The 12,682-nt window shown below is 30.4% G+C and overlaps 1 protein-coding gene across 7 annotated transcripts in view; it reads left to right on the top strand.

Moving 5' to 3' along the window:
- The window catches only part of LOC107455995 (uncharacterized), a 71,392-nt gene that overhangs the window by 36,123 nt on the left and 22,587 nt on the right, over positions 1–12,682 (top strand). For all 7 annotated transcript variants that reach the window (XM_016073755.5, XM_071178942.2, XM_087165479.1 and 4 more), the window contains 4 exons: positions 9,069–9,269; positions 11,480–11,584; positions 11,664–11,706; positions 11,888–11,963. In XM_016073755.5, the coding sequence (XP_015929241.1) occupies positions 9,081–9,269; positions 11,480–11,584; positions 11,664–11,706; positions 11,888–11,963 (413 nt within the window). In that variant the 5' untranslated portion in view covers positions 9,069–9,080. The remainder of the gene's footprint in view (positions 1–9,068; positions 9,270–11,479; positions 11,585–11,663; positions 11,707–11,887; positions 11,964–12,682) is intronic.

The following is a 12,682-nucleotide window of genomic DNA, read 5'->3' as shown; positions in this document are numbered from 1 at the left end:
ATTATTAAAAGTAAATAAAATTAAAATACCATTCAATTTTCAACTTGGTTATTCGATTTATTAATATTCTGTACCACCGCTAAATTTTTAATAAGATACATCGACCGCTGTGTCTATAAATGATAGCAAAGTGATAAATTATAGCATTTTGTCACTTAATTTGAAAATAAACAAAAGAACCAATAATAATTCAGCCAGTCTTTTGTGTTTGAAATAGTAGTTTGAAACAGCCCAGGTGTGGAAATCAAAAAATTTTCTCTACAAATTCAGCAAAAGCTGCATTTGAATGGGGAAAAAAATTAAACATTGTTGGCAATTAATAACATATTTTTCCGGAATTTATATAAAAGGAAGCATTTGGATAAGGAAGGATTTTAAATAATTTAGATAAATACATAAAATGTGGTCATCATGCTCTGAAGTTTATATATGATAAAAATATCGGGCAATCGTACCTTATCTTTATTGTTAAAACTTTTGATTTTAAAATGATTTAATATACAATTTAAATATCTCTTAACTAAAAATATAATGAAAACTAGTTAATAGTCACTTCATGCTTGACGAAAATACATTTAAGAATATTTTTATCAGCAGCTGGCGCGTCACCCCTACGAACGCCAACCCGAAGGGGTGTCCCTTTCGTACTCCAAAACGAAGGGGTGTGCAACCCTACGTGCATCACCCCTCTTAAACTACCTATATCATTATCTCCCCTCCATCATGGCTGCAGCTTCTTAGAGGGGTGGGGGCTGAAATCCAGCTGCATCTAAAAACGGATTAATACCCCAAGACACCGTGTTAAACTATGTTGTTTTACGAAAAGAGAATTTGTATCCATACGCGTGCTTAGCTCTGATCTTTGGCCAAGGCTCTGATAATACTATATTGTTCGTATTAGGACAATGTCCTTAGATGTGCGTGCTGTCAATTCATGTTAAAACAAAATCGATTTTTTTTAACGGCATATGTGCATTGAATAACCTTACAAGGAAGTTAATCACTAGGCGGCAGCAATGAATAATTTTGTTTGAACTTTATAAAGTCTATTACGCAAAATAAACTTCTTAAATTATTTTGTCACAGTTTCTTTTTAACATGTATTAGTAAAAATTTACGTGTTATTATTTCGACTAAAGGCTGTCAAAAATTTTCAGCATTGAGGTATGAATAGGCTTTTTCAGTATCCTGATTTTTAGATCTTTATAAGCGGAACTTCGAAGCGAAATGTTTATCTCGTTACGTTTCGCGTCGTTAATTTGTTAACTAAATTAAAACTAACTCCGAGTTACGCTTCATAAATGTTGTTTTTCTGCTACTCTTTTGAGAAGGGGTATTATACCAATATTGAATGTATGAAAGATAGGTGAAACTTAAAATTCCTGTTCATGGTTCTGCCGTGATGAGCTACGATAGTTGAATATACTTGTGAACTATGTACTTTTCTGCAAATATTCTGCCATTTTGTCAATGCCATGACGATCTATTGCGAACTAACGATTTTTAAGGAACGTGGCACAACCTTTTATTAGCAGTTAAAGCGAAACAAAACAAAATTTGGGTGTGCCTTTTCAAATACAAAATTTTCAGAATTCATGACGTTTCACCCATGAATGAAGTAAAATAAAATAATAAGCGAATAAAAGAGTAGAACTCTTTTTTAAATATTTATATTCTTTTATAATTTTGCATTATTTCCGTTTAGATTTTCTTTTTTTTTAAAATTATAATCGATTTATAATTTTTATGCAAAGAAAATTTTTCTATCATTCGAATGCAATGCAATTACTTACTAGTTGTCAAGTCTTTCAGACTAGGCTAGATATTCTTTAGTTTAGATTATCTATAATATGTAATATCGCTTTCATTTGGTGTGGTTTAGTCGATTCTGGGTCTTGTGCCATTCAACTTCGGGAGTAATTCAGCCTATTTGGCTCTATATTTCTAATTTTTCAGGTACTTATCGGTTATAGAAGCCAAGTTCGCGACACACCTAGGAACAACTCCAGATTCTGGTGGTTTATCTAGACCAGAGGTTCCCAATTTTTTTCGGCTACGGAAACCTAAATAATCAACCATCATTTGGCGGAACCCCAACTTAATATATAAAGTTTAAGGTAATTGTGAACTTCATAACACCTATATTTAAAATGTTTAATTAGAGGAGTGAAGATTTTCTCGTTTTATTGTAAATAATCTTAAATTAGGATTTATGCCCAGCAGTTGAATTTGTTTCTGGTGTATATAGATAAGCTGAAAATGATTAAAATAATATACCTTATGCTGTATCTAGTATACCTTATACAAAGTTCTCCCTGGGAATAAAATAGGGTAGGGTGCTTTCTCTTTTAAAAAGGGCACTTTGAGTTTTGAAATGGCACTCACTTATCACTGTCAAAATTTATCAAAATGTGTAATAATTGAATTTTAACCTCAATTTCTAAATTACCCTCTTATACTATTTCATGTGTATATTTCAAGAAGTTATTCTCTCATTACCAAAATAAGAGACAAATTTGTAGTTTATAAAAATAATTGAAGGCATGCTAAAAGGCAATAAGGATATTTATTTATTTTTTAAAAAAAAACTAGTTTCAATACTTAAAATCACTTTAAAAATTTCTTAATGATTCCCCTTCCCGAAAAAAGATACTTATAAAAACTTAAACAGTTAAGAATAATCCAAACAAAGTTAATATTTGTAGTAGTTATCAGAATTAAACATATAAACACAGATAATTTTACCAGTGTGTAATTATTATTATTAATTTTTTTTTTTTTTTAAACAGTGAATTTTCTTTTTCATAATTTAATAATGTCCGGCAGTGGACTGATCGTTAAGACACGGTTCCCAGCAGATCACCGAAGTCAAGCATCACTGGCTACGGTCAGTGTGCGGGTGGGTGACCACTTGGATCAGTATGCGTAGGGACCGAGGGTGTGCGGTATTGGTCCTCGTTAAACTGTGCTACCGTAAAGTGCTCGACTTCGCGTGCAGGTCGTCGGGCTACCGAAGCGGGGGTGCCATCCCCTCCGCAGAGGATCAAAATTGTGATGGCATGTCTTCGGATCCTCCTCCGGGATGTTTCCCAGACCGTCGCCAATAGCCCATTGTGCAGCTCTAGTGCGACGTAAATTAACAACAACAACATAATTTAATATCAATAAAAAGGCAGTGCTATAAAGGTTTGTCAGCTTATTTTTACAAAAAAGGGCAAAGAGGGCTCATTTATTGGGATTAAAGAGCAGACAGGGCGGGCCGCCCTTCAAACAACGCTTTCTTTCTCTCATATTGTAGGGACAAAATCCGAATTTGCTGTGTTCGAAAACCTATCTTTTTTCAAAAACTCTACGTACGCGAAATTCTTATCGTTATATAAAAAATTATTCATGGTACTTATAGTTGCTGCTGACCTTACTTTTTGGTTGTTTCAATTGGGTACTTGCAACTCGAGAAGTAAGTGATTATGCCTTGCAATGTTATTTAAATCAAATTTAATTGGATACCTGAAAGCGACGTCACTCATGCGTTGTGTCAAACCTTATCAAATGCCATGATTTACCTTTACCAACGGTGACGTCACTTGCAGGTATCCAATTGGAGTAACTGGTCTTCCATCTTTAAGTAATTTATATTGACTGTTCTTAAATGTAATGACTGTTCCTTAGTAGTTCTATATAAATTACTTCCTGTAAAGTAATTTATATATAGATAAAAGTGATTGGGTTGTTGGTTTCATGTGGTTTTATGTTTCAGTCTACTCGACTTTATAAACTTAGTACTTACTTTCATAAAAGCTATTAATTGTTGTTTGTATAATCTTAATCGATTTATTTGTGCAAAAGTCGTCTGCGCTGTTTTTTTATTTTACGCTGGGCATGTTGTATGGATGTTTAAAAATATTAACCGAAGTGTAGCTGTAATCACAATAGTCACATGATCATCCAAAATAAACAATTAACTTCGGAAAAAAGAAATCTTTCTTTAATATTTATGTTTCCAATGTATTTGTTTTATTTACTTACTCCACTTCATAATATTTATGACTATGCTATATTTAATTACAAAATAGTCTGTATTTTTTATCTATTAAATTTAAACTAAATTTTTGTTTAACAAATTTTTGTTTAAAAAAATGCAATTTGTTAAAAGGTTTAATGCAAACAAAGTATTTGAAACGTCTTTTATATCAATCAATAAAGCAGTGATTATTTTTATCATTTTTATTTAAACTATAGATTTTAATTACCTAGATATCTTTGAAAATACACAGTACGATTTACTTCATTAATGTTTAAGAAAATTGAATAGCATATTTTAAGTTTACAATATTATTAGCGTTTCATCGAAGATTTTATTTTTAACTTACAGAAGAATTTAGATTATTCCAGATTTTTTAGTACTTAACTGACTGTTAATGATATTTTAGCTGCATGTCGTTATATTTTTATGTTTTAATGAATTTTAATGATTTTTGAAGTTTTACGAAATTCTCTTTTTTTTTATTATGACTTTTGAAACGATTTTTATTAATTTATTTATTTTGTCTTTTGGGCTGTTTTGAACTTAGTGTTTTTTTTTCCGAACCACAATGCCGTCGCCATATTTTAAATAATTTAGCGCACCCTCTCTTTTAAAAAAAAAAATTTTTTTTTAGCTTTATAGTCATCTTTATTACTTTTTCCCACATGGTCCCAAATGTTTTCAACTGGCGACAACCTTTCTTAAACTTGTTTTGAAGGGGACGTCTTATAAGGTCCTTTTTTTAATGAATTATATATTTTTCAATTTTTTAAAAATTTTATTTACATTTTAATGAATTACAAAAATGATCATGACAAGTAGAAAATTACGCTGCTCCTCTAGAAAGCACCACCCCCGCTCACAAATCAAAAATAACTGATATAAATTTTAGATTTAATCCATGCCAATGTTGTGCGGTCAAACTTCAAATTCTATGAACTCTAGCCTTAGTGAATTTTTTTTTAAACGTATAATTGGAATGTAGGAAAGTGAAAATGAAGAACGTCTAGTAAATGGCGTCAGTGTTTGGTCAAGGTCTAGTTTTCTAGACGAAAAATTGCTTCCTAATTACTAACCTTGAGGATAGTATTGTAATGGTTCCACATATTATGTAATTACATATTCGATCTCGTTTTGATTGACTGAAATGTTCTGCTAAATATATGCGAGTAACCTTAAAGTGCTATTAAATATTTTTCTTGGATCTGTATATTTAATAGGTATAAAATATTTGAATTTACGAAACAAAATTAAATTACAGTTTTTAGCTCCCTGCCGGCTCTTTAAAATGAAATCCTGCTTAAATGAAATTTTATTTTTTTAAAAAGGAGACGTAGTGTGCGAAACTTCACAAGATTTTTTTCTTTGAAAAGAAAAGACAAAATGCTTTAATTCAAATTGCTAAAAAATTTTTTTAATTCAAATTATATTGTAATTACAATAATGTTGTAATTCAGAGGATAGAGGGCTCTCCTTCCAATAAGGTGACCCGGATTTGAATCTCGGCTTTGACTGACTAGTCGATACGAATTCTGAACACGGTTCGCACCAACCACAGTGACGTAAGATATATTCAGTGGTAGATGGATCATAAATTAGTCCTTTTGCTAACAGGCTTACCGTTGGAAGTTTCTTGGTTTTCTTCTCCACGTAACGCAAATGTGGGGTTTCTTTAAAAATTCCTCCACGATGGCAAATTTCTCCCAATACATGATCCAGGAGTTCTCTTGCCTTCTGTATTAGGCTAAACATTACGAAGGCACGGTGTTGAACATTGGTAGTCGTAAAGTTAAAATTGGGTCGGCTGCTCAACGACAGTTATAAAATAAAATAATGCGATATTATTATAATGTAATAGTGAAACACAAACTAATAAAATGCTTTTATTACGTGAAAGAATTAAGTTATCAGTTGATGATATAAAAACTTATTCATCGCTTCCTATCCCCGAAATTAACAAAAAATATTTTTGCACGCTCTTTGGAAGATAGTACTTCCCTATTATATGTAAGGACAGCATATATAACTATTATATGTATAATATATATATACTATTATTATATACCATTATATATAACAACAGTATTATAAGGAATCTTGGTCAAATTAGCTAGGTGGCAGAGATGAATTAGACGAAGTTCTTTGATTTCTGCCTCAATACCTTAGAAACCTAATATATATATATATATATATATATATATATATATATATATATATATATATATATATATATATATATATATATATATATATATATATATATATATATATATATATATATATATATATATATATATTTTTTTTTTTTTTTTTTTTTTTTTCATTTTCCGAAAATATGAAAAGTCGTTTGCGTATTATTTAATATCAGATATCTATCAGTTATACAATTTATCTTTTTTCTTACTTTTACTCGCTTTTATTTTCTTTATTCCTCGCTATGAAATTTATAGATAGCTTTTGTTAAACAACCCACTCCTACGAAGAGACGACGTAATCTTCCTATTTAAAGTGATTTCTTCACGTCTGAACTCATGAAATTAAATTGTTGTTCCTTTTATGAGGTAATCGCCTGCATAATCTATTAAAATAAAATCAACCTTGACTCGCTTTAAACATGAAATACTCAACTTATATTGACTGCTTTAAAAATAGATCTGCTCGAATTCTCTCCTTTTTTTCTATCTAATTTTGTTATCGGATGAATCATTATTTTAAGCTGAGATTTTTATCGGTGCTGATATTGAAGTTAAGATATTCTCATCACAGCAGAACGTTTTTTTTTGGGTGAAAGATAGTGCTTTTTTTCTTCTTCTCTCTGATATAATCTATTAGTGCTCTATGCAATTATCGCTTTTTTTGAGAAAATCGATTTTTCGCCAACATTAGATTATGCCAGTGGACGGAAATTCCGTGATGGTCTGTCTGAAGTTTATCGATCTTGGCGCGCTTGAAACGTCTCTGGTGTGCTCTAAAAAGACATCCTTATTTCATCGCTTTTCAGTTTCAATTGAGAATGTACATTGAAATAAAATTTTTTAAAAAAGAATGATGCAAAGAATACCACGATACAGAAAGAAAGAAAAAAAAAATTGGCTTCCTTTCCAAATCCTATATTTTGTTAAAACTGGATTTTGCTCTAAGAGCTCGCTCACCTTATTAACATTTTTAAAAAGCAAATTATTTTTTTTTGTTTCGAAAAATATATGAAGAAGCAAAATCGAATATTTTATTAGTATTTTATGTTTCCGCTGTTAATTTATACGTACAGTGCACAAATAAATAAATAAAAAAAAATAACGGACTTAGACCTATTGATCGGATTTTCACGTTCTAGGACTCTTTATCTTATGGTTGGAGAGGGTGACCTCAAATAAGTACATGCAGTGCAGACGTTTAAGTTGCGAAATCAAACATAAAAACGTACTTTTTCTGAGTAAACTTACATTCCCCCCAAACGGATTCGGATTTCTGACTTCTGAAATATAGGAGATCTAAACTCTGAATCCGTCGAAAAAATGAAGCACGTTTTTGTGTGATTTCGTAACTTAAAATATCGTCTGTACTAATCAATAAGCATATTTGAGGTCACCCCTCGAACCGTTAAGATTGAGTCCTGGAACGTGAAGATTCGATCATTAGTTCAAAAGTTATTCAGGGTGGTCCGTTTATTTTTTTGCTCACTGTACATTACTTAGTTAATCTGAAGATTAATTAGGATGATCTGTTAAAGTGAGGAATCGAAGACTTGTTTTACCTAATTATTGTACACATTATGTGTCACCTAATTATTGTACACGTTAATGGCGTCTGTGTCACCTAATTATTGTACACATTAATGGCGTCTGTGTCGTTAAATTTCCAAAATTTGTTACTCTCATTCTTTCAACTAATTTGTTGATTGATCGATTGTGTTAACCTGATTCGAATTTCTGGATATTGAAAAATAAATAATTAAGATTATGATAATTTTTTTGGTTATTATATTTCAAATAGTTTAATTCTTTGTATTATTTTAACTGATTGGTAATTCTTCTATCAATTAATGTGTTGCTTATTTGATTGTATTAACTTGATTATTTATATTTCAAAGAGTAAATAATATGTCAATTTGAGCAAAAGAAACGTTGCTGTTATTCCAACATAGATCTTATTAATTTTCACTTTAACCTGTGCCAAGTAGGTAATGTGCAAATCATCTAGGTAATTTGAGAAATAAAATTTTTTTAACAGTAACAGATCATCCTTTGTAAATCTGCATGTTACCTAGATGATACTCTGTGACAAGAAAAATAAGAGTAATTGGTTTAAAAGATAAATAGAAAACAAGATCTAAATTGATTGTTTATTTCGGTTTCAATAATAGTGTTTTCTTCAAATTATTTTTGTTAAGTATGAAAATGGTCTTTTTAGAAATTTTATAATGAGAAAAGTGATGATAATCTGGTACAACTTTGGCATTTATTATACATAGTTATTAAGATCTACCCTTACTGCCTTGATTACTACCTGTTGTTGTTTCTTATGACACTTGGACAAGCCAAGTTTGTCAGCCATTGGCGTTTTCAAATTAAGTCAGGAAGGTGCGCTTTTCGTTTGACAAGAGAGCACCACAAAGGTGAAAGTAAGTCTTAGCTCAAAACCTCCCAGGTAGATGTCAGCACCACTCATTCGTGAGGGCACTTCCATTGTTTCGACAAGAAGGGGAAGGAAATTTTCTCCAGATATCTGTACCCATGCTATTGCTCGGCAACCGGCCGCAGAACTTTTTATTCCACAGATTTTATGAGCACTTAAATAGTATGTATTCGATGGGTCTTAGCAGAGACGAGGATCAAACCCCTGGCTCCTTCGAACCGGTGTCCAGTTCTCTAACCACTATGCTACCACGACCCGATACTACCTTGTTCACTAATATAAGAATAGGAGTGACATTCTTGTATATCTTTACTTTATAAAAATTGATTGCAGCATTTATTTGTAATTTCTTATAGATGAATTTTCATTTATTGGTTTTTTAACAAAAAAATTGCCTTTTTTTTTTCAGTTTCTCTTAGTAATGGCCGAGGAGAAGGGCGATGAAGAGAAAAAAACCTCTTCAGATGAAAAAAAGAATGCTCAAGATAATGAAACTAGCTCTTCTCAAAGTTCACCTAAAGGCAGACGTATGTCTCAATCCAGTAAAGGCAAACCGGGAGTTAGTAAGGTTCGATTGCTAGATGGAACGGACTATGAAACAGAAATCGATGTATGTAGAAATATCGTGCACTATTTTATGACTATTTATTGTTCTATTTGATAATTAAAATTAAATAAGCAAATTTTGATTCAAAATTAATTTACCTATTAAACCCTATTCAGGGGTCTGTTTAGAAGAAAAACGGACCCTTCACAAAATATCTTTTCATAAAAACGGACCCTTCACAAAATATTTTAACTTAAAAACGGACCCTTCACAAAATATTTTAACTTAAAAATGGACCCTTCACAAATTTGTTTATCTTCATTATTGTTTTGTTAATCGAATAAATACTTCCCAGGAAGGGGTGGGGAGAAAGACAAATGCAAAACGAACTAAGTTTTGTCTTCAGCAAAAGCTCCTTCCTTTATTCGCCCGAAATGAATATTCTGCTTTCAGCAGTATATTCTAAATACCAAATATTTGTATGTTGCAACTCTAAAATAGTAGCAGCAATTGCAGTTTATTTTTTGAAATTTAATTTTTTTAATTATAATTTTACAGTGTTGAGCATAATCTTTACAATTTAAAAACTCCTTGAAAAAAGTTTTTTTTGCAATAGGATCTATTTGCACAAATTCACAAAGGCTGACCCTGGTTGAAAGAATGTGACTTAGCGTTTATTTTCTATTCACAAATTAAGAGTAATTTTTTCACAATTTTACAAAAACGGACCTTTCACAAAATTTCTGGACTGACCCCTGCTATTGTAAAATACATTTTATGTATATATGGCTAAAATGGACGCACATACATCTTGATTAACTTTTTGATCAAATCTTCTTAGTGAGATATTGTAAATTCGCAATGCTGGTGTACACTTACATCAGATAGATATGAATATTGAAACCCTTAACAATACCGACTCATTGAGAGATAATTATATATATATATATATATATATATATTAATATCTTAAAATATGCTGACAAACGGGCATCTCTTCCCCAATTCAATATTATTCATTCTGATTGAGGGTCACATATCTGAAATATATATCAAGCAAATTAAATTGAATAATGGTTTTTAATTGTATTGATTTGTGTTCAAAATGTCTTCCTTTGTGTAGGGCATGGGTCGCCAAACTTTTTTGATCATCGACCCCTATATAATTTTTCGAAATCTCCATCGACCCCCATAAAAGTAATTTTCTGTTAATTAAGATAAAACTCTATTAGATACTGTGTTTGTACATTTATTTTATGATTTAAACATTTATTAAAGTAACAGTACATTGTGTAACAATAGTTTTATGAAAAATATATTAATGTTGAAATTTAAATACCTTAATATTTATTAAATGTTAAGTAATTATAAATAAGTAGAAATAATAAGTAAAGTAACTACAGATTTATTGCTTCTTAACCGATGAGATGAGTGTGCCTGGTGTTTTTTTGCAAGGTTCGCTATATTGGGTTCAAAATTGGTCAATTTTAATTTTAAATCCCCTCGTAACTTCACATTTAATTTATTTCTGTACTTAGTTAAGATTGAATTTACGTGACTGAAACCGGCTTCAACCATATAGGAGCTTGGAAAAGCTGGCATAAAAAGGCTGAGCTATTTCATAGAGTTCTACATATTTTTGCATTATATTTATATTTGTTCAAAATTTACTTATTGTTAAATTTTTAAAAAGCGTCTTTGCTTCAAGATCCGATTATAATTCAGCAAACTCATCTTGCAGGTTGATGTCCACGTTTTTGATGATGAGTTTATTAATTTATGTTCTATAAAGAAACTGATATTAAGTCAATTATAAAAAAAATTCACAAATTTTACATACTCAATTAGATATGTGTGATTTATGTATTAAGAACTGTTTTTTCTTTGACCCCCAATCGACCCTTCCGATTCGAATCGACCCCCTGGCTCAGATCGACCCCCACTTTAGTTAAATAGACCCCTGGGGGTCTATATAGACCACTTTGGCGACCTCTGGTGTAGGGAAATGCTCTATTATTAGTTAATGTATGTAAATAATTATTCTCTAATAAGGCTTGGTTTGAAATTAATTTAAATTTTCCTTCATATATATCTTTTTGAGTTAGATTAAATGACTACTTAATAATTTATCAAAATTGTCCACACTAAGATGTTTTTAACTGTAGTAAATGAAGATTAACCAAAAAATTTTCTCAAATATTATTGTTTAATAAACTTTGCTTGAATGCAAAATTAACACTTTCTAAATTAGTTTGCATATTTTTATATTTTAGAGAGCCAGCAAGGGAGGTTACTTATTTGATAAAATGTGTGATCAATTGAACATCATGGAAAAAGATTATTTTGGCTTAACTTTTCGAGACAACGAAGACGCAAGGGTAAGTTGCTTTAATTTTTTAGTTATGGTTTTCCAAATAATATTGCATTCTAAATGTGTGTCATTTTTCTCTTTTCTAGAATTGGATTAATTTTGACAAACGAATAAGCAAACAAATGAAAAGTATGTTGTCTTCTTTCTAAATAAATGTATTTCTATGATATTGTTTTTTTAGAATTTATTTTCTGTTTTAAAATTCTATTTAGTTCTGATTATTATTATTTTTTGTGGTTATTAGTTTTTATGATATATTAACAACAAAGTGGAGAAATATTTTTTTTGAACTTTTATACATTTTTTGTAGATCTTCCTTGGGTATTTTCTTTTGAAGTAAAGTTTTATCCTCCAGACCCTGCTCAACTACAAGAAGATATAACTAGGTAAAGCTAAGATTTTCTTACTTATTAACAGAATTAGATAAAATGAAAAGCTCAGCGAACACAATATCTCAATAAATAAACTTTCTGCACACATTGATTAACTCTTGTAACTGGTTTCATCCTTGTTGCGCTACCTCCTTTTGGCGAAATTAGTTTGAAAAATCACAGATTATTTTAAAAATGTTTAATTTTTATAAAACTATATTGATTCATACCACAGGGATGAGTTTATTAAATTGCCAAAGAAAGCTGAAAATAGAAATCCAAAAATTTTATTTAATGTATCTCAAGTTTAATTTTAAAATCGAATTACTAAGAATCTCGAGGTTTGATTTTGACATTGTCTGAATACGAATCTCGATATTTCATTTTAAAATTGTGCGAATACGAATTTCGATGTATAATCTTTAAGTCACTTAAACATGAATCATTAAAGTGGCTTTTAAATTGTCTAATTACCAAGCTCGATATTTGATATAAAATCGTGAAAATACAAAAATCATCATGTGTGAGTCAAGTCTTGATCGTATTGGTGGCTGGTCACTTTGTTCACCTTCAAAATATCTATTCAGATTTTAGGCATCAGTAGCAGAATGAGGTCTGGCATTGTCATGTTCCAGACATCAGAAGACCATGTTATTTATTCTATGTTGCTCTTCTAAGTTTAGTTAAAATCAAGCATTAATTTACTCAGTCTTATGAATTGTTTTAAACTGACC

The sequence above is a fragment of the Parasteatoda tepidariorum genome, chromosome 6, assembly GCF_982258835.1.
Source record: "Parasteatoda tepidariorum strain Cologne lab strain chromosome 6, Ptep-v5.0, whole genome shotgun sequence".
Lineage (NCBI taxonomy): Eukaryota > Metazoa > Arthropoda > Arachnida > Araneae > Theridiidae > Parasteatoda > Parasteatoda tepidariorum.
The sequence above is the reverse complement of the archived record's forward strand: the minus strand, read 5'-3'. Positions and strand labels throughout refer to the sequence as shown.